At 36.6% G+C, this 24,807-nt stretch overlaps 1 protein-coding gene and 1 long non-coding RNA gene across 4 annotated transcripts in view; one reads left to right on the top strand and one right to left on the bottom strand.

Moving 5' to 3' along the window:
• Positions 1-24,807, bottom strand: part of zfyve9b (zinc finger, FYVE domain containing 9b) — a 32,528-nt gene continuing 7,721 nt past the window's right edge. Inside the window, exons 6-18 of one of the 3 annotated variants that reach the window (XM_073916545.1) lie at positions 23,240-23,362; positions 20,115-20,270; positions 19,801-20,028; positions 17,718-17,800; positions 17,524-17,628; positions 16,652-16,802; positions 14,276-14,356; positions 12,459-12,621; positions 9,441-9,546; positions 6,194-6,370; positions 2,253-3,632; positions 1,231-2,117; positions 1-827 (exon numbers count right to left, since the gene is read on the bottom strand). In XM_073916545.1, the coding sequence (XP_073772646.1) occupies positions 3,471-3,632; positions 6,194-6,370; positions 9,441-9,546; positions 12,459-12,621; positions 14,276-14,356; positions 16,652-16,802; positions 17,524-17,628; positions 17,718-17,800; positions 19,801-20,028; positions 20,115-20,270; positions 23,240-23,362 (1,535 nt within the window). In that variant the 3' untranslated portion in view covers positions 1-827; positions 1,231-2,117; positions 2,253-3,470. Of the gene's footprint in view, positions 828-1,230; positions 3,633-6,193; positions 6,371-9,440; positions 9,547-12,458; positions 12,622-14,275; positions 14,357-16,651; positions 16,803-17,523; positions 17,629-17,717; positions 17,801-19,800; positions 20,029-20,114; positions 20,271-23,239; positions 23,363-24,807 lie in introns of all 3 variants that reach the window. The other 2 variants (XM_009305915.5, XM_068224299.2) reach the window with 2 other exon arrangements.
• Positions 3,487-24,807, top strand: LOC141376564 (uncharacterized). Its single transcript, XR_012387072.1, has 3 exons — positions 3,487-3,663; positions 17,750-17,847; positions 19,813-24,807. It is a non-coding gene; the product is annotated as an uncharacterized lncRNA (long non-coding RNA).

Below are 24,807 nucleotides of genomic sequence, written 5' to 3'. Positions count from 1 at the left end.
CATAGACCCAAGATTCTCACCGTAATCAATCAAGTTTGGTTTAGGAAAATCATGGTTTAGGGTTACATTCAGTATGGGGGCATGTGAAAGCTCTGCAAAGTGGATGGCAACATCAACAACCTGAGGTATCAAGACATTTGTGCTTCCCATTACATTACAAACCACAGGAGAGGGCAAATTGTTCAACCTGAAAGCAATGAAGGTCAATATGCTTCAGGACTGGCCAGCTCAGTCACCAGACATGAAAATTATTTAGCATTTCTGGTGTAAGATAGAGGTATTGAAGATTAAATTAAAGGATCTTGATGAACTCCTGCAAGAACATTTTCTTTGTCATTCCAGATGACTTTATTAATAATGTATTTGAGTCACTGCAGAGATGTATGGATGTAGTCATCCAAGCACATGGGAGTCAAACACAACATTAATTCTTTTTCCACTGCACCATGATTTGATATTCTATACTGTTCGTTATTTCTGTTAAGTGACAAGACTTTTGTTTAATCAAAAGCCAGACCTTTCTGTCCTAATTAAATAATTAAAAATCAAGGCTTGATAATATTTTATTTAGGTAAAATATGCCTAAATAGGCCTTTGGTTTTCATATAAGCCACTTCTGATACCAAATGATCAACTAAAAATCCAGTTATTATTTGTTGTTCTAAAACTTGGATAGGCGACAAGACTTTTGTCAGGTAAAAGTGAGTAAACTCATTAAGCTTTCAATAAATGATTAATAGGCACAAATATAAACATTTAGTCAACTTAACAGTTCCAAGTAACAATGGGTTTTGGCTACTCCAACAATGCAAAAAATGCTTTTCTTGCTGAGATTTTTTGTCTTTTTTCTAGTCTAAATATCTAAAATTTCTTATATCAAGAAGCATTTTTTAGACAAGCAAAACATATTGCCTTGTTTTGAGAAATATTATGCCAATATTAAGTCAATTTTTCCTTAAAACAAGCAAAATAATCTGCCAATGGGGTAAGCAAATTAATCTTGTTTTTTCTTTTGACGTAAGATTATTTTGCTTACTCCATTGGCAGATTATTTTGCTTGTTTTAAGGAAAAATTGACTTAATATTGGCATAATATTTCTCAAAACAAGGCAATATGTTTTGCTTGTTTAGAAAATTCTTCTTGATTTAGGAACTTTTAGATATTTGGACTAGAAACAAGACAAAAAATCTAAGTAAGAAAAGCATTTTTTGCAGTGAAGTTAAGTCAACTTAAGGGCTTTACTTACTTTTTAGTATACTTAATCAATTTTAAACTACAGTAATTGAAGTTTCAAGAGTTCACATTTATCTGATGAGTGATTATAAAGCAAGTTGGGCATGCTGTCCCGGGAGGGAACCCTGAGCTCATAAGATCCTCCAGCTCAGGGCCCCCTCCAGTTTGCAAGGCAAGAGGGGAGTTTGAGCTCAGTTAGATCTCGATAACTCCCCTGCTGTTTGTAGCTAATGAGCAAGTAGGGATTGTTATGAAGAGATAACTGGTTAATAGGAGCTCGTCTATAGTGGTGATTTGTATTAGTCAATTCACTTAATTTGCATGTTTTTGAATGGTGGGTGGAAACCGGGGGAATCCTACACAAGCACGTGGAGAACATGTAAACTCTGCACAGAAACATCAGCTGGCTCGGTAAGGACTAGAAACAGTGACATTCTTGCTGTGGGGTGACAGTGCTAATCAATGAGCTGCCGTGCTGCACATCTAGGAAAGGAGAGGAGGGGAGAAAGGGGGGGATTTTTCAAAACAAAGATGATTGTGGTCTGGACCTTCGGTTATTTATGGAAACTTTGGAATTTTCTGATTGGTGAATCATGAATTGGCCAATGTGGGATCAGCCCTGATCAATCATAATCATGTGATCCTCTCGAACTTAGTTTATAAATAAACTTCATTAAGTGCTTAAAGGGATTGTTCACCCAAAAATGAAAGTTCACTCATAATTTACTCATCATCTTGCTCAAGTGATTAAAGAGTTTAAAGCTTGTCTCTTCTGTAGTTTCATTTCATTTACATTTAGTCATTCAGCAGACGCTTTTATCCAAAGTGACTTACAAATGAATTCCATTCCATTGTAATAATCAACTTTGCTGCCGTACTATAGCTGCAGCAGGCACAAATATATAATGCAGCGTCAGAAAAAAGTTCTGAATCATCTCCCACAAAAGTCTCCATGGTGGTCACATTGGTTAAATTAACGAAAATTAGCTGATTTTTCAGGTGCTGTATAATATTGTGCCTGCAAAGTACAGCAAAGTTCCTTGATTATTACGCAGGAGTTGGTATAGTTCAGGGGTCACCAATCTCATTCCTGGAGGTCCGGTGCCCTGCAGGGTTTAGCTCCAACTTGCCTCAACACACCTGCCTGGGTGTTTCAAGTATACCTAGTTAGATCTTGATTAGCTTGTTCAGGTGTGTTTGATTAGAGTTGGAGCTAAAATCTGCAGGACACCGGACCTCCAGGAACAAGTTTGGTGATCCCTGCTATTGTTCATAGCCATACCAGCTTACAAAATATCAACTTTTCATTTTCCGTCAGTCTTAGTACACAATGTTCTACAGAAAAGTCAAGCTTTAAACAGGAAAATTATCAAAACTATTCAATAGTATCTAGATGCAGCCTTTATGATGCAAGCTGAGATTCCATTACTCAGCGATGCAATGTCAGACACAATGCACCCAATGGAGTGAGGGACGTCACTGTGACGAATAGGGTAGGGGGTGAGGTTAGGCGAGCGCATTAAAAAGCATTGAATGCAGCTCAGATTGCACTGCACCAGGTCTGCATCCAGACCCTTCTCAAACTATTTGATCTAATTATGTAATCCGATTCAATGATCTATGCTAAGCTAAGCTAAGCTAAAAGTGCTCCTGCCAGACCCAGAGATTGGTTGAATTGATTAAAAAATGGTAACACTTCACAGTTTATTTCTTGTGGAGTTGTAAAGTTAGCCTGTTTACAAAAAGTGGAGTGTTTAAATCAGTGTTTCTCAACCATGTTCCTGGAGGACCACCGGCTCTGCACATTTTCCATGTCTCCTTAACCAAACACCCCTGATTCACATCATCAGCTCATTAGCAAAGACTAAAAGACCTGTAATGGATGTGACAGATAAATGAGACTACCCAAACATGCAGTGTTGGTGGTCCTCCAGGAACATGGTTGAGAAACACAGCTTTAAATGATAGTTCAATGAGATGTTTATCAATCAGCAAAAACAACTGACTGGTCGACCTCTAGTTATGACTGTTAGTAGATCTTAAAGCCTTTCGATGTTCTAACCCCAGACTGATTCACAGTGAGCAGTAGGGTATTGACTAAACTACTAAAAATAAGCTGCCCCATGGGAAGATCTGCCACATTCCACTCTCAAATGATACTGAACTCCGAGGTTATGCTCATGAGGTTTCTGCAAGTATTGGCACATGTGACAGTGGGTGGTCCGTCCGTCCGTCTCTATGACGTGTCCTCCAGAATATAGAAGATGAGCTCCAGCTGGCAGGCGGCGAGACCCTGGTACTGAGAGTTACTCTGCACCACAGACATTAACGATTGGTTCAGACAGTCCTGGTACGGGGCTGGAAGGCGCTGGCCGTTACTGCCTGCCAAAAACTCCATCTGAAGATCAGAGAAATGGGAATAAGAAAAGGTTTGTTCTTTGGTGTGATCATAACCTTTGCTCCAATTCTAAATCTTTCATCAAACGGCATTAATGAAGCAGAACGATAATGTCACTGGGTAGAAGGTCAGGCATGTCGCACTCACATGCTTCACTCCTGACCTGCCCTTATAAAATACTCAACTATGATAATTAAAGCAACTGCAAGGGCACATGCTGGATTGAAAATACAGTGCAGAAAATGAGTACAAACGATACATTGTAGTACTAAACTAACAGTTGGAGAAGTGGAAAAGTCACCAGATACAGTGACAAGGAATTAAGTATTTTTGTTTTGAAGAAAACAAAAATGTGAACAAATTTAATCCGTGGTGTGTTTGTGTGTACAGGTTTATGTTGTTTACGAGGACATGAAATTGTATAATGAGAAGGATGTGACTTAGCTGTGCTCTATTAAGGTCGTTTTTGAGAACGTGTCTTGTGCCCTTGTGATTCAAAATGCTTGAATCCATGTTTTAAAAGAAACATTCTTAATGGGGTCTTTTGACATTCAGAATTTGCCACAGGTTTCCTTTCAGGTTTCAACAGATTTTTCAACACCACAGGGGTATTCCAGAAAGCTTGGTTAACTTGAATGAGGTTGGGACATTGGGAATGAGGCTGAAGTTGAATGAGTTGGGACATCTTAATTTGTGTTTTGAAGACGAATTAAGTACTTGAGGGTTTGGAACGACATGAGCTTTAGTAATTAATAACAGCATTTTAGTGTGAACTAACCCTTTAATTTTCCAAATCTTTCCCTAACCAACACAAGGTCTCTAGAAGAAGTACTGTTATGTGTACAGTTTTATGCTGTTTACGAGGACATGAAATTGTAAAATGAGATGGATGTGACGTAGTTGTGTTCTATAAAGGTTGTTAATGAGAACATGTCTCCTTGTGATTCAAAATGCTTGAATCCATAAAAAAAAAAAACAAATCAACATTCTTAATGGGGTGTTTTGACATTCAGAATTTGCCACAGGTTTCCTATCAGGTTTTAGGGCTAGGGTAATATGGAGCTAATAATATGCCAAAACAATCTGAATTTGAATTGTGTTCATTTGAATTATTGACAATTGTAATTTAATAAATCTGAATCTTTGTGCTGTTATAAATTGTTTTGAATTAGAATTTCTTAATTTAAGTTTGAATTTCTTAATTTGAATTCGAATTTCATAACTTGAACATTGAACATCTGAAATTTAGGGCTGGATTTTTCAAGGCTGATTTTTTTATAGGCGTATTTTCAAACTTTTTGTGTTCTGAATTCATGGAATGCAGATGTCCAGTTTGTAGAAATACAGTGTCAAATATTCAAAATGAAGAAATTCAGAACATCAGATTCAATATTCTAAAATTCAAAACCAGAAATTCAGATGGTGAAATTCAGATTCAGCAGAAAGTAGGTCAGGGGTGATCAACAGGGAAGAATCAGTGATTCCTGTCCAATCAAACCCCACATGGAAAGTTAATTGCATCATAATAAACTACCTCAAGTTATGGGCAATTTATAATTGCAGCAAACTGTTTGGAAGCATTGAAATATCCAAGAAGATGTCCAAAATCTTTACACGCATTGATCCAGAGGCTGTTTAGATGCATGTTCTGATGAGATGACAGATGTTTACAGTATGATGACTGAAATGTCCCTAAACACCCAGCAGACACAAGACGTCATCATCGTGGGAACATTGAATTTTGTTTGAAAATGAAAATCAGGTTGACGTCAATGTCCAACGTCCAACCTAAAGTGAACCAAATATCACCGTCTAATGATGTTACAGCTTGATGTTGCCTGAACGTTACCACTATGACGTCTATCAGATGTATGTGTCTGTTGTAAATATTACTTCAAGTATGAGTAAAAAGTAGTACTTTTAAAAGTACTCAAGCTTGCATGCTATTTGTGCGTGTGTGTGTGCGTGTGTGTGTGTGTGTGTGTGTGTGTGTGTGTGTGTGTGTATGTGTGTGTGAAAACGTAACATTCTGTAGTGCATTAAGTTATTGTTTAAGGCCATTTGTGTTGTCTTGCACAATTTTAAAGCTTCCACACTGTACATGGTTGCTGCATTTATAAAGCACCCGTGTCTTGAGCATGATGCCATTTTTCTACATACAATTTGAATGGAAATCACAAGACTAATCATTCTACTTTGCTAAATAAATATAAAAAATAAACAAATAAATAAAGTCATTACTGAAAGTAAATAAACTACACAAAAATGTACTTAAGTGTACTACTTAGTAAAGTACAATTCCTGAGAAAAATTACTGAATGACATTAATCTGAGTATTTGTAATTTGTTACTTAACAAACTGATAATGAGTTCACTATACTCTATATTCCAAATGACCTTCACAAACACCAGATCTCAGTCCAGCATCATGTCAAAACAGGTCAACATCTCTGAGGAATGCTCCCAACACATTGATTTTATGCCTAGCACTAGCAAGGAATACCTAATAAAGTGGCTGGTGAGTGTCTATATGACGTTAAAAAAATAGAGCCCTGTCTCACCTTCTGTCCATCCAGGATAACTCTCAGTGCCAGTTTGGTCATGCCGTCCTCCTTCAGCAAACAGAGAGACTGGCACAGTGCCAGGCAGAATGCCCGGGCAAGACGTTCTGTTAGACGGTTATGGCTGGTGTGATTATTCAGACCATTTGGATGCTGGTCTTTCAGCAAGTAGTACACCTGTCAAGTTCAAACAGAAAATATTGATTTGCATAAAGTAGTTTTTGAAAGCCTTTTTAGCCGTAGAGTTTCAATCAATTATCATTCAGATAAAGATGAAGCAAGCACTTAATTTATAGGTCTCAAACTGGATTCCTGGAGGGCCGCTGCTCTGTAGTATTGCTTCAACCCTAGTCAAACACAGCTGATGCAACTAATCAAGGTGTTCAAGACTCTTTTAAACAACTTGATTAATTGGATCAGCTGTGTTTGATTACGGTTGGAGCAAAACTGTCAGAGCTGCAGCCCTCTGGGAATTGAGTTTGAGACTCATGGCATAATCCATGACTATACATCTAAATTAGGGAACCACTGAAACATTTGTATAAAACCTTTTCAACATGTTTACTTCTTTAAAACTCTGATTTGACTCATTAAATTTAATTTTATTTGTAGTATGTAGTAGGTACATAGGGAATTAGTAAATGTCAGAACACAGAACACCCTAGTAACATCTTAGCAACCACATAAAACACCCTAGCAAAGCTTTAGCAACTACTCAGAACACCCTAGCAACCACTCAGAACATCTTAGCAACCACCTAGCTACGCCTTAACCAGACAAAACACCCTAGCAACAGCTTAGCAACCGTCTAGCAACCACTCAGAACATCCTAGCAACCATTCAGAACACCGTAGCAACCACTCAGAACCCCCTATCAACAGCCTACCAAGAAACATGCCAATGCATTGTAAGACTTGAGATACCACAAATACTTTGATTTCTTTGACAATTCAAATATGAGCTGAAACACAGAAATAATCAGCTCCACAATCCAGCAGGTGGGAATGCGGGAAAAACCAGCTCCCCACCTTCATTTACATTTGAAGCACCCCTGCAACCATTTGTTTAACCACCGTCTCTACATACTGTACTCATACAGAATGGTCATTTCAAAGTCTGAATGTTCTAAATCAACCCGAGTGACTTTATTTATTATGTTTGATATCCTTTGAAATGTCTCAGTGCGACTGGTACAATGATCTCATTTCCTCAGAAATGGACATGATCAAAACAATAGATATATAACTTCAGGTATCTTTTGAACCACTGCGAAGGCTGTGCCTTTCCTACAGGCAGAAACTCTTTCACTAAATGCAAATGACTTGTTATTCACACACCCCTGTCCTTGAGGGGATTCTTGGATTTACTACTTAAAGGAAAGTTTCTAAATGTTCGGCGTTATTCTGTTATCCAGATCAGCCCATAGTGTGGAACTTCATGTTCCATGTTATGTATATTTTGAAGTCAGGTATGCATCTTTTAATCTTGGATTTATCTTTGAGAATTTGATGTTTTGTATTGATCGTTTATGAATTGACTGAATGAATTGGCATAATACACATTTACCTGACTATTAAATTGTTATGTTTGAACATATTTTGCTTACTCTGTAATTATTCATTCCAGTAGATTAAGCTATATCCTTGTTTCTGCACTTCCTGTGTCAGGTCAGTAGACGGGACTAAAATCCAGTTGAGATGGAGCATTGGGCACACTAACTGTATTTTAGGGATCCGACTGACTCTTGATATTGATTCAAGAGTGGACTTAGGTGGAACTTCCGTCTAAGACAACAAGGAGTTGCACGACTAACCTAGATAGGGTACCCAACCCTTGTTTGAAAGTAATGTTATTCTAAATTAGGTTCATATGGGAAACCATGGGCTTGGGGAAACCAAAATTATTATAGAGTACAGTAGTCGTTACATTTATAATATAATAATATTATAATAATGGCCCTAACCTCTGATTGGAAATGATATAGAGTCTTTACTCAAGGGTGTACATCTAAGGAGGACTAATCAAAAATACTTTATGAATGAGCAAGCATGGGAGCGGCCATCTAAAAGTAGTAGTCATCTACCTCTGTTTAATATTCAAGAGTGTGACCGTGAGGGACGTCATCGGCCGGGGCGATCTCTCTAAGCGACATGAGCACCCAATGAACAAATGTGATAATTACGAGTGAAGATAAAAGGTTCAAACATTTATCTAAATTCTATAATGAAAAAACGTTTTATGATTAGAGTCAGATAAAACAAAAGATAAATATATTGATATTCTAAACCACCTCATATTCAAATTGGAGTCAGATATGAGTCAAATTTAAAGTAAATCAACATTGTGCACTGAAGAGACCAAACATGCAGTGAACCTTCATCCACCAGTGGACCACAACCTGTGTGGACCTTACAGCATACTAGAAACATGATAACCTATATGTAGTTACAACTATTTCAAACTTCTTATAAACTACTTTATTATTTTAAACTTTAAAACTACTTTAAACTTTCAGGCTAAACTTTCTCAAGACACCGTAAAGTTTGTCTACAAACTTTACTTTTCTAGTTATTATTTATAAAATAATAAAATAAAATATAATATAATGAAATACAATACAATATAATCAAATATAATATAATATAATATAATGTAATAAAATATAAAGTATTATAATATAATAAAATATGATATATTGTAATAAAATATAATGTAATATAATATAATATAGTAAAATCTAATCTAATCTAATAAAATTAAATATAATATAATATAATATAATATAATATAATATAATATAATATAATATAATATAATATAATATAATATAATATAATATAATATAATAGCAAGCAAACTAAATCCTAATACTATTTTCTATGTCATACACATCTTTATGTCACAGCATAACATATATGTATCTTTATACACAAATATATGTATGGGAATACATATTTAAGTAGAGGGTTCCTTTCGGGGTTATCATATGTTTTTTTCTTTTATTATAATTGATTGTAAAAACATTGCTGCAATGATGCTAGAGTGGATTATTTTGTTTTTCACATGCCGCTATGCAATTATTAATATTTTAAAATGTCCGCAAAATACTCTTCAATTGACGCTGATTTTAGCCATCAGGTGGAAATGTGATTATTCAGTACTAGAAAGTGCAAAACAATAATTTCAAATCTTTCATTTCTGTACATTAAATAGTAAGTTGCATGCGTTGGTTTGTGAATCTGTTTACCTCTGTCCAGCGTATGAGCTTCCCATTGGCTCTGAATTCTAAGCGCTGATGGGTCTTGATGTTGGTGAGAGACTCCATAGACTTGCCATCAATGGGGCTGACAATGCTGTGAGATGCAGAACAAAATCAGAGAAAAACAGCACAGGCTTAGATGAACACTTCACTTTTCTGAGAATAGGCTAATTTTACAACTCCCCTCAAGTTAAACAGTTCAGTTTTTACCATTTTTAAATCCATTCAGTTGATTTTCAGGTCTAGAGGGAGCTATTTTAGCTTAGCTTAGAATAAATCAATTAATTGGATTAGACCATCAGCATCTCACTCAAAAATGACTAGAGTTTTGGTAATTTTCCTATTTAAAGCTTGACTTCTGTAATAACATCGTGTATTAAGGCCAACAAAAATGAAAAGTTGCTAGTTTAGGAAAGTTTCTAGCCTTATCAGTATAGAAAATAGCAACTTTTCATTTTCCATTGGTTCTAGTACATGATGTTACAACAGAAGAGTCGAGCTTTAAATAGAAAATGTATCTAAACTTATTATTTAAGTGAAATGCTAATGGTCTAATTTAGTAGTTGTCAAACTTTTTAGCCCATGACCCCCAAAATAACAATACCAGTTACTCGCGACACCCAATATCCTCTCAAGTGGTTATATATAAACCTTGCACACAACAGTGCACACATACCAATAGGCCCAGGTCTATTCATTGTTTATTTTTTGAGAACGCAACTCGGAGACCATCCTCCATGTTCAGTTGTGGTCTGTATTTATTTTAATGCCGTAAAGGTGTCAGAAAGTTTAACCTGGTGCCATAAAATCAATGTCTGACGCTATTGCTGTGTCTTTAATATAATGCAATCACCCCTGGGGTCGCAAAAACAAAACATTTTGAAAGGCTGATGGCTTTTTAGTTGCATGTTGTTTTTTTATGTTTATTATTAACATGTTAACAATGTTACTATTAATTATTTTGTTCTCCTGTAGGTTATGAATAAATTATGGTAATTCTTATAGTTTAATAAAATGTTGATTTTTGGAAATCGCCAAGCGACCCCTCTTAGTTATCTCGCGACCCCCTGAGGGGTCCCGACCCCCACTTTGAGAACCACTGATCCAATTCAACGATTTATCCTAAGCTAAGCTAAAAGTGTTCCCAGAAGACCCAGAGATCATCTGAATGGATCCAAAAATGGTACAACTCAAAGATGCATTTGATGCTCTCAAGGAAATCTTCCATTATGACATCTCTGAAGATCCAACAGTTGCTCTGCTACAGTAGGTGTATGCCCCGAGTGCTTCAAAAGCAGATCAAAAATATAATTTATGAAGTAATTTTTGATGAAATTTGATGAAAATTATCCTATGCATTAATAGACTAATCATTGCATTAATAGTTTAATTCTGTTTTTAACTAATTACACAAACTTATACTGATGTACTTATCTTCATATTACTTTGCTCCGTAACAGCTGTGGCTTTGTGTGACTGATAACCGAGAAGTTAACTCCTCGGTACTTGTTATCACCAAAATGTTACAACTCTACTTTGAGTGTGTGCTCGTTTACAGGAACAATTACAGACGGGAGGAGCACAGGTTCACTCTCTTGTGGGCTGTTATGTGTATGCATAGCTTTTTCTGTGCAGATTAACTCTTCTGCCTAATAACTTTTGATTGAACTGATCTGGATTGAGGATCTATCTTAGGCCTAATCCCAATTCTACCCCTTAGCCCTTCCCCTTACCCCTTACCTTACGTACACGCCAAGGGGTAGGGGTGTCCCAATTTTCTTTAGCTTAAAGGTGTAGGGCTAAGGGGAAGAGGTGAATAGCCCCCCTTTTTTAAAGATTTTTCAGGACCACACTTGAAAAGTGAAAAGAAAATTTCCCAGATTACACCGGCCACAACGACAGTATTGCTAAACCCGGAAGTAAGGAGATTCACAAATTAGTATGTTTTGTCATTATTATGAATTTTTACGACAAACAAACACATGTTTTAATATATTCATAACCGCATTCATGTTTAACCGTCATGCTTGCGCAAAAAAAAATAAAAATAATAAAAATAAAAAAACGCTACATTTCGCGATCTATAATCCCTATTAATACCTCCTGTACAGCAGTCCCACAACATTCAGACACTCCAATACCCTTTCAATAATGTCTAGTGGCTAGGAATGAGCTTTTTACAGTGTCTGCTGTAATGTTAATGTTGTTTTTGGTGTGTTTACATTGATGAATATGGCCACCGTGTAAATACACAGTACAGTTACGATCATATTGCCACATTATATTGTTATTATAACAGAATATATGCCTTCAGTGATTTCCTGAAGATAAATACTAATAAATAACACAACTGGAATAACTACAGCAGTCGCGTTCGTCTGATCTCACATGAAGCACAAGATTGCGAGGACATATGATGACGTGTGCAGGTGGTGTAGTGCTGTCCCAATTCTTAGGGGTAAATTTTGAAGCCCTTCCCCTTAACCCTCTGTTGTAAGGGCCAAGGGGAAGGGGTAGGGGTACAAAAATAAAATTGGGATTGGGCCTTACTGAAGTGCCCCCGGGCAAGGCTGAAGAGAGACGGTAATAAATATGGGAGGGGGAAGAGGAAGTGTGTGTGTGCTCAGCTGACACAGACCGCCTGTTTTGCTGTTCTCTGACACCCAGAGCTCTGTAATTACATTGATTGAATATTAATAACATATGAATTGCAACTTCAAGAAACAAATTTCCTAATTAGATATACAGTATTGTTATATATAAGTGACCTATGACAAGGGCACTCATTTAAACATCTTTTTGTCCCTTTTTATTATTTTTTCTTCCTGGTTTGTCTTTTTTTTCTTCCCTCTTTTTTATTTTCTACATGTAAAATATCAAGCTAGCTGTAAATTGATGAACTAACTTGTAAAAAAAACTCTAGAGGAGTTGTAAAATTAGTCGTGTTCCTTCAAACTTGATTCTGCTTGGGTGAGCACACTAACTGAATGTACGTTTGTTTCTAACCCTTTATTAAAGCGCGGCTCTTCATCCTGCCACTGAATGTGCACATATTCCTGTCTCTCTGCTGGGTGGAGTTTTCCACAGGTCACTGTGAAGTCTTTCATGTCCCGCAGGCATCGACGTAACTCAGCCATGGTCTCCATGGTGATCTGCACCATCAAACCATCTGTAATGAGGAACAGATACATGGAATTTTAGCACATGCACACATTCTATCACATGTTAGAAACACACAAGTTGTGTCCCAAAGATACACTAGCCACATACTATAGTGTTTTGAACCAAATATTCTAGTTAAGTGATTTATACTGTATATATCATGGGTGGCCAACCCTGCTCCTGGAGAGCCACCTTCCTGCAGATTTCAGTTGCAACCTATAATCAAACACACCTGCCTGTAATTATCCCATGGTGTTCAGGTATTAATTAATTGGATCAGGTGTGTTTGATATGGGTTGCAACTGAAATCTGCAGGAAGGTGGCTCTCCAGGAACAGGGTTGGCCACCCCTGGTATATTATTATAGTGTTTTCAACATACGGCAGCATACTGTAGTATTGTCAACTAAAAACTGAATAAATACTGTAGTATACTTGAAATTTGAATTATAGTAAATTGTGGAGTATTTGAGAATAATATAACCTATACTTGTAGAAATTATTAGTACAGTTGTAGGCTCATTATATTATTACTATAATGGTTATATTACCACAATAGGATTACCACAACAGATTAATTCAAGTAATTTAGTATTTACTATAAATTACTATAGTATTTTTAACTATGAAGTTAATGTATTTTCCATAAACTCAACTGTCTAGTGTATACTGTATACAACACAAGTGCATACTTCAACACAAGTGCACAACTATTTAATCCTTGGCTAATTAAGTGGTATTTGAAGTGTATTATTTGAATGAACACACCACAGCATGATCTAAATTAAAGAACAATTTGTAAATACTCTACTATTTTTTCCCAGAAATAATGTAATATATTATTGAACTGGTGAGCAATTCCAGCTTCAGTGTTGAGCCAACTGACAAAAGTGATTCTCTGCATTAACTTGTATTCTTTCCCATTTTATTTTGTGGACTTTTTGGAGGACTGAATGACATCATAAAGATACATTATTCTAGAAATGACAGATCTGGAACAAATTGAGTTCTCTTGCTATGACTGAAAGTGTCCTCAATTTGGTCTTCATCTGCTCAACCTGCTGTCAGAGGCTTTCATTTACTTTAGAACGGCTCCGCATCTTGCAAAGTTTGTGAAAACTGGAAGGCTTGGTGAATTAAGGGTTCTAAGGTAAAGGGAATTACCACCAGGTTTAGATGACCAAAAATCACTTCAGGAGGATTCTGAAGGTGTTCGATTATTGAGTTGTTTTAAAAAAAAATTTTATTTAAGTTGTATATACTATTCTTCAGAAAATATGTAAATTATCAGCTCTTTTACTCCTGCTAGGGTTAAAACGACTTCAAAGAAATTGACTTCTTAGAAATTATGTTGCTCTCTAATTTTTATATGCACTGTTTTTATATAAAAATAGAATATAATAGTGCACAACCCAGCTAAAAACACAAACATACACTGATAAAGTTTGTTTTTGATACTGGTTTAGGCTGGTTCTTGGTGGTCACCAGCTGAAGAACCAGCTTAAACCAGCTAACCAGCATCAAAGCTTACATTCCCAGCATTTGCTAGCTTTATTTATTTTTATTTTTTGTGAAGTACACAAACTGGGTGGCATCTGTGGACATTAACATTCAATTTCTGTGACATGAATCAATGGAAATGCTCAGATAACAAATGTTTAACCTTCCACAATGCTGGACTTGGCCAAGTACCCTGAAGAAGGTTTGAGTGCTCCACTGAACACGAAAAAACATGAGCCGGTGACTGAAAGATGAACAGAAACAAAGATTCAGATGGAGTGAGAGAATTCCTGTCAACAATGAATCAAACAAACTTTGTGTGAGAGCCAGACAGCGCCCTCAAGTGGTCATTCAAGTAAAAAACAAACAAAACATACAGTTGAAGTCAGAATTTTTAGCTACCCTGAATTATTAGCACCCCTGTTTATTTTTTCCCTCAATTTCTGTTTAACGGAGAGAAGATTTCTTCAGCACATTTATAAACATAATAGCTTTAATAACTCATCTCTAATAACTGATTTCTTTTATCTTTGCCATGATGACAGTAAATAATATTTGACTAGATATTTTTCAAGACACTTCTATACAGCTTAAAGTGACATTTAAAGGCTTAACTAGGTTAATTAGGTTAACTAGGCGGGTTAGAGTAGTTAGGCAAGTTATTGTATAACAATGGTTTGTTCTGTAGACTATCAATATATATATATATATATATATATATATATATATATATATATATAGCTTAATGGGGCTAATAAGTTTGACCTTAAAATGGTCAAAACTGCTTTTATTCTACTAAAAAAAAAAAAAATAATAATAAGACGTTCTCCAGAAGAAAAAAACATTAACATACTGTGAAAATGACCTTGCTCTGTTAAACATAATTTGGGAAATATATAAAAAAGAAAAGAAAAAATGAGCCCCTCTGTTTATTTTTTCCCTCAATTTCTGTTTAACGGAGAGATTTTTTCCAACACATTTCTAAATATAATAGCTTATAATAACTCATCACTAATTATCTTTGTCATGATGACAGTAAACAGTATTTCATTAGATATTTATCAAGACACTAGTATTCAGCTTAATAGGCAATTTAAATACTTAACTAGGATAACAAGGTTAACTGGGCAGGTAAGGGTAATTGGGCAAATCATTGTATAATGATGGTTTGTTCTGTACACAATCGGGGAAAAATATCTTAAAGGGACTAATAATTTTGACCTTAAAATGGCTTTTAAAAAATTAGAAACTGCTTTTACTCTAGCCTAAATAAAACAAATAACATTTTTCCTAGAAGAAAAAATGTTATCGGACCAACTGTTAAAAATTTTCATGCTTTGTTAAACATGCTTTGTTGAAAAAAAAAATCAAAGGGGGGCTAATAATTCTGACTTCAACAGTATTTATAGCACACTATGAGCAGAGAAGGCTGTAAAATGGCTCTTTTTTTCTTCAACCCTTTTGATGACAATTTAATTAAATTTGATTGAGTTTGTTTTTTAAACATTTAGTTTTTGGAATCTTTATTTGGACTTTCTGACCCCAAATCAGTTAACTTTTGAAACTTTCCAATTGTGATTAAACTGTGGCCACTTAAACTATCCTATTTCCATTTCCCTATTCTCAACAACCTTTTATGTCAATTCACAGCTCTATTCTTTGGTTTTTCTCACTGTATTGAATAACTGAGTGAGTTTGAGTAAATAACTGGTTGAGTTTTTTCTTCATATCCCTGAAACAGGTGGTCATGGTTGAACAATTTCTGATGCTCATCACTGTGTGTATTAAAACAAGTAAAATATCAATAAGAATATACTTCAAGACATTATTTCTTACATGAATTCACAGGGGTATAATTGTGGATGTATACACTACCTGACAAAAGTCTTGTCGCCAATCCAAGTTTTTAGGAACAACAAATAATAACTTGAATTCTAGTTGATCATTTGCTATCAGACGTGGCTTATATGAAAGGTAAAGGCCTCTAGATTACATTTATTTTACATAAATAAAATATGATCTTGCCTTGATTTTTATTTATTTAATTAGGACAGTAAGGTCTGACTTTGCTTAGACAAATGTCTTGTCACTAAACAGAAATAATGAACAATATAGAATATAAAGTCATGGTGCAGTGGAAAAAGAATTAATATTGTGTTTGACTCCCATGAGCTTGGTAAAGATTCTGTTCCATGATTATTTTCTATGTTTTTCTAGTTGTATGTTATAGATAACATCTTTAATTCAGCGATTAAATGTTGGAGTTGAGGATTTTACCAGAATTAGCCTCCTGGCTAGGAGAGAACAAAAAGCAATAGAAACAGATTTGCTTAGGTAGACATTAGTTTTCGACAAAATGTGCTGTGTTTGCAATGGTTTGTTCTTAATGACAGGAGATTTTTAGTTAATATTTTCATGCAAAAAAAAAACAATAATGACAAAATGTCCACAGCTTTCTTTGCTCATATCCATCAAGGGTGCTAAAAAAAGTGGAGGACATTGTACAATCTGTCATTAGCTTTCATATGTTCGTTCTCACCTCTACGTGGCTGGCTGTGAATGCTGATGGCCTGGGTCTGGTACTGTCCATCTGCCGTCTGCACGCAAATGAGATGAGAGTCGGCCTGCTCATTAAAGCAGGCGCCCAGAGCCAGCACTCTCTCATTAGACTTATTCAGAGCCTTCAGCAGCTAAAACACCAGCAGATAAACATCCAAGAGCCTCGTTAGCTTGAGAAATGAAGGAATGACTCTTTACAGTACCTCAGGTCTGCTAATCTGTTGAACTTCACTGTAATGATAATTCTTCTGATATTCCAGGCGCGCTCAACAAAAATATCATGCTTTTACAGTCTACTTTGATACCATGATCTCGAAAAAAATTATGGATTTATTCATCCACCATTATTTTTAATTGTGACAACACTTGTGGGGTTTTTTGTTTCAATTGTGGGTTGCACTTTCTGTTTGAAGAACTACTATTTAAATGTACTGAAATAAATCACTTTAAATAAGTTGCACTACAAATAATCCATTAATATATTGAAAATTGAATGAGAGGTCCATTTTGGCTTTGTGTTTTATTTTCATCTGTTCATCTGAAAATAACTTTACGCTTAGCATTTTGGCATGACATTAATATCACGAGCCTATCTGTATCTCTTTTTGAGTTTTGTTTCTCCAGATTATTTTCACTTTGTATTCTCTAAAGCACAGTAATATTCAATATACACCCATAATATTTCTGCAGAAAGACTCATCTTGAGCTCATGCGGTTATTCATGGTCTGCTGAAAGTAATTTGCTAATAATTTTAGCAAGTAGCCTTTTTAATATTTGATGGATGAACCGTGAGGAGATTATAATGCTATGCATAGTAAAAAGATGGATATGTTAGTGTAATGTTGTGGTACCTCTGGATGATGTGTTTTAGGTATTCTTATACAGGTACTTCTTGCCTCTAAATCAACCACAAGCCCAGGAACTGTCGGCAATGTGTAACGGTAAAAACGGAAATCCTACAAGAGTCAATATAGAATGGAAATCAATTAAAAAGAACTAAACAGGAAACAGTGCAACAGGATAGAGTAAATGAAATGAGTCTTACCACTAAGAGTCTCATTATACTGTTGTTAACAGGTCCAAATAGAGGTTCTCTGAAGCGCACACTGAACAGGGGACAGGGGTAGACTACAGGACAGAAAAAAAACTCAATCGGTGTGGTTCAAGGGGTAAAGGTTAGTCATTCAAATAAAACAAATAGACATTGATATAAGAGTTATATGATGATTCAAATGATTTAAGATAGGCAAACAGTCCTGGAGGGTCAGTGTCTTGGAGAGTTTAGCTCCAACCCTAATCAAACACACCTGCCTGTTGCTGTCTCGTGATCTTGAAGACACTGATTAGCATGTTCAGGTGTGTTTAATTAGCTTTGGAGCAAAACTCTGCAGGACACCGGCCCCTTCAAGACCAAGTTTGCCCATCCCTGTTAAAGATCATTGAGATTAAGGTTTTTAATATTGCAAGGTTTGGCATTGGCATGATGTTTTTGAAGGATGTAACCTTTGTGTAATTTCTTGAGCTCCTCACTAATTTTGGCCACTTGTATTCAAGATTGTGTGCCTTCAGACATGACCCAAACCTCAAGACCATAGGTGAGAGTAGGAATGCAGATTGAATCAATCATTGATTGAACTCAACTCCTTTACCACAACAGACTGGTACATTGACCACATTGCTGCTACACCAATGAGATGTGTCAAACCCATGTTCCTTCCTTCACTCTTGAGCAAATCCCAATACTTGAAATCAACTTGATTTCAAATACTTGAAATCCTTCACCTGGTACAAGGACTCTCCTCCAACCTGGAAATAGTCTCAGACTTGAGGTGCAGGTTTTTAAACCTGCCATTTTATATTCGACAACAAACTGTTCCTGTGGGTGCTGAAGCTACAGGTTGAATGAAGCCAACAGGACATCATCATCCCCAATCCAGATCCCAGAAATTCTGTCCATAAAGATAATGAACAGAACCGGTGACAAAAGCCAGCTCTGAAAGACTTCCAACATACACGACGAACAAGTCTGACTTATTACCGGCAATGCAAACCAATATCCTGCTCTGGTCATACAGCCCTTAACAGAGTGCTCCAAACCCCTATACTCCTAGGAGCCTTCCATGGTCTACCTAAACTCTTCTGCGACTGATCAAGCCGCAACATTCTTGGCCTGTCAGTACTGATCATCTGCTTCAGAAGTCCTACATACCAACCAGATCTGGTAGGACTCCTACTTCAGGTTGACATCTTCCCTTACTTCCGATATCCAGCAAGGGGTTTTTGGGTTACAGCTACAGCCCCTTTAGCCGTTTCTACATTGGAGTCAAAGAACAAGGACCACTCAGTCTCATGTCTCCAGCTTTCCTCAGGATCTAATCCTAAAGTTCTTCCAAAGGTGAGAGCTGAAAATCTCTAAATTATGGTTCAGCCAGACATTCCCAGCAGACCCTCATAATATATTTGGGCCTAAAGGATCAGTCCAGGTTCCTCTGCAAGTGGATCCAAGTCACAGATGGTGATCAGTTGACAGGTCCGCCTTTCTCTTTACCCAAGTGTCAAAGACAAACAGTCGGAAATCAGATGAAACTACCGCAAATGTAATGATGTTCAATATGTACATACTGTGACTAGTGCAGAAATCCAACAACAGAAAACCACTGAAAGTGTGATCAGATCAGCTCACATTGCATCAGATTAGAGCAGATTGCCAATCATGCCAATCCCAATCATGTCTCTCCAGTAATCACTGTTGTTGCCCACATGGGCATTGAAGTCCCCATAGTAGAATGATAGAGTCTCCAATTGGAGCACCTTCCAACAGTCCTCCCAAGAAGAACAGGTACTCTGCACTGCTGTTTGGCCCGTAAGCACAAACTAGAGAGCCCGATCCCCAACCCAAAGGCACAGGTGCCGAGAGAAGATAAATAAACATTTTTATTTAACATTTTGAGGAAATATCATCAGTACATCACAGAATAAAACAAAATTATGTTTTTATTCAAGGAAACTGGGAATTTTTAATTAGGACCAGCATTGTTTCCATAGCCAAAAATGCAGTAGCTCCTTTTTAAAAATCACTCCAATGCCAAACTTTTGAACAGTACTGAATATGAATCGTAATTTCTTACATCTATACTCAGCTCCTAGACGCAGCATGAGTCTCAGGGGAAAGGCTTTGGCCCATGGAACCTCTGCACGGAGCATGAGCAACCCGAACAGGAATGGTGGTGCAGGTAATGGCAAGCCCTCCAGAGACTGGAATGTCGGGCGCACGTAAACAAATCCAGCATGCTCATTATTACCCAGAAAGCCTCGGGACACCAAAGAGTGACTGAGGTGATTCAGAAGCTTCCCTGCTACTTGGAGAAACAGCAAGATTAAGAATTTTTTCAAGCCTTTGCAGATGTTTGGTCTAATGTTGAACATCTGAATCAAGTGTCACCTGTTTGGGCGTCCCAGTAGATCTGAATGAAATGATTGAAAATATCCGTCGGGAATCTCTTCTCCTCCGGCAAACACTGCAGTAGAATGACCACCTCAGGCTGTCCAACAGCATGCATGCCCTTCGACATTACACACCAGCACCGTCGGTTCACATCTACAGGAACGCAAAAACGCCACAGTAATCTACATGAACACACCAGCATATTGTTTTTAGAAGTACATTACATGCACACACATTCGAAAAAAACAACAACAATGTGACGATATGGATTTGGTGGCGATGATTTCAAAACTGGAATCAAGTTTCATTGCCGGCTCTTTTGCAGCATCTGAAGACACTAACTTGTTCACTAGTTCCTTATGTAGTACATAGTTCTTGAGTGCACTTTATCAGCATGATAAAATGAGCCGAGGCCACAGTTGTTTTTCCACAGAAAAAAATATATTACATACAATTTGGATGCGATGTGTAAGGAACTACATCTACACACAGGAGTTTGACAAAAACCTGACAAATGTCTTGAAATACAACTTCAGAATGCGTCTTTAGATGTGGTAACCAAAGTAGAAGCAGAAGATTTTTTACTTCAGTCCATTTAATTATTTAAAAACAAGTGCATTACACCTCCAGTGTGCATTATCATCTAATAATATAACAGACTAATTGTTCATTACCTAATGTGTCAGGATCCAGCCCTGTCACTCCTGTCAGTGTTTAATTTCTCATTGATTGTTTTGTGTGTCTCTTTTTTGTTGGCCATGTGTTCCCCTTGTCCCCTTGTTTTCCTATGCCTCACCCTCTTGTATAGGCTTTGTCTAATTATGTTAACCTGTTCCCTGTGCTCTCTACTCTTTTACTTTTTTATTGTACTCATTTCCCCCTTATCGGTTTGTCACACTATCTATTTGTGTGCTTGTCTAGCTAGTCTTGTTAGTCCTTAATAGAAAAGTTTTATATAGTCTAGTATTATTAATCTAGTTCAAGTCTTTTTGTCCTTTAGCTTGAGTTCATTTACGCTTTTGATTTTGTCTCTATTTTTTTATTTATTTTAATTTTCATTTCTGTTTGTAGTTCAAGACTTAATATTTCAAGACGTAGGGCTCTATTTTGATGATCCATGCACAAAGTGCAAAGCGCAGGGCGCAAACGCATTAAGGGCGTGTCAGAATCCACTTTTGGTTTTTTTAAGGATGGAAAAATCCACTCTGCGCCGTGGCGCATGGCCTTACAGGGTTGAGCTTATTCTCTTAATGAGTTATAGGTGTGTTTTGAGAATAAAACAATCAGAGTCTCATCTCCCATTCCCTTTAAGAGTCAGTTGCACCGCACCATAGCACATCTGCTATTTACATGGTGACTTTGTAAGTGGAAAAACTGAACACTAAACTAGAGAGAAAACAGTTAAACAGAGCATCTACATCTCTTTGAAATAAAACTGATACATCTATAACACCCTGACGTTTCCTAAATATCTGTGTATTTCTTTCTAACATTGTCATTTTTTGATTTAAAAAACAGAAAAGAACTGAGTATATCTATCTTTAATAACTATATAGGTCAAAATGACTGCATGCCTGTCTGCTTCTTTTCGCTGTGACTTTAAATATGCATGCTTTATTTGCCTAGCAACTTCTTGCTAACGTAAACATTCTGATAGCAAAACCATAAATTTACTTCAGATATATATCAAAACAGCATATTCTGTGCCGCGAAATAGCTCTTGTTTGAAAATGAAAGCGAGGCCAAGACCTTTGTGGGTGTTCTACTGTCTTAACTACATATGATTGTATTACCCAAAAAATTATATTTCTTGGGTAATGGTGTCTTAAAATATGATGACAGACATTCAAAGCTTAATTTTAATATCTCAAAAGAAGCTTTGAATTTAAATATGACCTGAGAATATGACATTTTATTTGAGAACGGTCAGAATGACAGTATGGTAATTCTAATAGTTATAGAATTCTAGTTCCACTGTTAATATACCCTATTCTCGTGTCTGTGTTAACACAGAATAAAGTGAGTGAATCGATGCCTAATCTGGCCCATTACAGACGCTCTCTCATTGGCTGCAGCTCGTCACTACATCTAACCACAAGTGAGTTGAGTCGGCCAACAGCTCTGGAATATTCAGCATGCTAGATATTGGATCTGTCTGCGAGGTGTCGGCGATGCATCAGCGAGCCTCTTTGATGCGTTGGTCAGAAGTTCACACATAAACACTGCCGAGCACCCGCAGATTTTTCCCTGATCACAGCCCGATCTATCGGCGAGCTCAATAACTTCCAAATCTTGCTCAAAGCGGGCCTAAAATATCATAGTACTAGGCTTTACTTGTTTTATTTTATTTATCGAGCTGTTTAATATTTCTTATTTTACTTTGTTCTGGTTTAATTTTACTTACTCTTCTTTTAGATTCTGTTGTCTCCCCAGCTTTCTAGTTTTGTTATGTTGCTTGTGTCACTTGCCTCCTGAGTCTCGGCTGGTTTTGGATCCCACTGACTTCCATCTGTTTGCCACCCCTTCCCCAGACCTGAGGTTCTGCTAGCTACTCACTGACTGCTTGGCCTAAAGTTTTGAATTTCTCCTTTCCTGACCAGCCTGTTCCACCCCCATAAGACCCTTCCCTCTGTATCATGCCTCGCCAGCCTGTTCTTTTGCCGTCACCCTGCACTATTCCGTGAACTGTCCTTCTGCATTGCCTTGTTTCCCATCCTGTAAATAAACCCGGTGTTTTTTTTCTGACTATTCTGCGTTTGGTTCCTCCTTGCCAACCCTGACAAATGCATAGGCAGTTCCAATCAATTTTTAATACAGTTTACAGTACTCTCAAACATTAGTAGTAACCATAGTAACTTAATGACCATAGCTAGGGGCTTTTATGAGCATTGTGTAATGTGAGCACTGTGTAATGTATTAAATGTGCTATAATAGCTGTAGTCTATAATTCTTAAGCCTGGTTTGATGTGAAGTAAATGGAGTGAAAGAGTTGACTTCTAAAAACCCATATTGACTGACTAAACTGACTTCAATCACAATATATTATATACCATTCCAGTTCACACTGGTTCCACATGCCAAAAAAACCATACATTCATGAACTGTGGAGATTAGGAACATACAGCTGACGATCTTCACCACAGCCAGAAGGTTTGCATTAAGCACAAACACTAAAGGCTCAGCAAGACCTCTCTCCAACTCCTCTAAGAGTGACGACTCTGTTCTCTTCTCCTCCAGAGTATAATCTGAATATAAACACACAAGAAATGGTCTTTAATACCTCGTAATTATGTACAAAATACAAATCAAATACTTTAGATACTTTAGACGTGCATAAACGGGTGCCAGTTAAAGGGTTAAAAACCACCATAAAATCAAAATGCTATAGAAATGTATTTTGCTGTGAATTAGAATTTGCTTTTAAATCTAATTTAAAGGTGCCCTATAAAGAAAATCTAGGTATATATAAAGGCATGATAGAATAATAAGAGATCAATATATGCAAATGGACATATTATGAGCCTTCGAGACCATTGTTTACCCGTTATCATGTAAAATCAATATGTAAAAATCCAAAGGACAATGGACCAATTAAAGGACAAAACAAACTGTGACAAGCCTCATGGGCCATGCATTTGCATTTATGACTACTTTAGGTCATTCATCCAGACCTGATGTCATCAAGAGAACCTAGACTCATGTAGCTTTTACATCATTAAAATTCATGCCTCAGGCTGTGTTTGATAAGCAACAAAGTTTTCCAGTGAGAAAATAATGGTAGTTTCCCTCCATTAGTTATTTTAAAGCCTATATTTAACTTACTAAGTTCAAATAACTTACAACTGCAGATAGTTTACTATGTGTAACTTGGGCATCGAATGCGCAAGACGTGTTTCAGAACGCAAAATGCAAAATTTACAGATTATACATCTATTTGGCTCCACTCCAAAGAGGTATAAGATTTGTTTTATTGTATCTAAGGTATGTTTTGTTGTGTCTTTTGTAAATTTACCATGTTTATTGTGAAATTTGAAGCGTATGTTTAACACGTGTAGACTGCTGTATTGTGTCAAATCACTCAGCTCATATGTCATCTGTTCATGCAGATGATATTAAGTCCTGGCTGTATTTACTTTGATATTATAGAGGAATTACCAACCTACGTTACACATGACATCACATGGGTCTCTGGTTGCAAAAAGAGTCTGGTTGCAATGGCAAACATGTCGTGTTGTGCGGTAGGATGCCAAATTTCAAAAATAGAAAACGTAACTTTTACTGTACACCACACTGCTTTTAATGCCAACCGCAGTCGTCTTTGGCTAAAAGGGAGCTGAATGAAGTGACGACCTAATTAGAAATGCTGGACTCTGCAATTCGACTCTGCAATTCGTCTGTTAATTCGTCTATAGCTTAAAAATATACAGCAATACATCTCTATCACTTTCTTTTGTCAAGTTTATTTATAATTAGCCTTCATCCACATCTTGTGAGCAAAATAGGTTAACGTTATTCTGATTGGATTAACAGTATATATGTCCATGTTCAGTGTACATCATGCTCTGTGTGTGTGCATGTGTGTGTGAGAGCTGCAGGTCAGAGTGGAGTGCGTTATTATTTACAACTCAATCCATATATGGTCAATTATGGACCTTCTGATTCTATTTTATGCAGTAATAAATGAGCTTAC

Source organism: Danio rerio, chromosome 11 (assembly GCF_049306965.1).
Source record: "Danio rerio strain Tuebingen ecotype United States chromosome 11, GRCz12tu, whole genome shotgun sequence".
Taxonomy (NCBI): Eukaryota; Metazoa; Chordata; class Actinopteri; order Cypriniformes; family Danionidae; genus Danio; species Danio rerio.
This window is presented reverse-complemented; position numbering and strand designations above follow the sequence as displayed.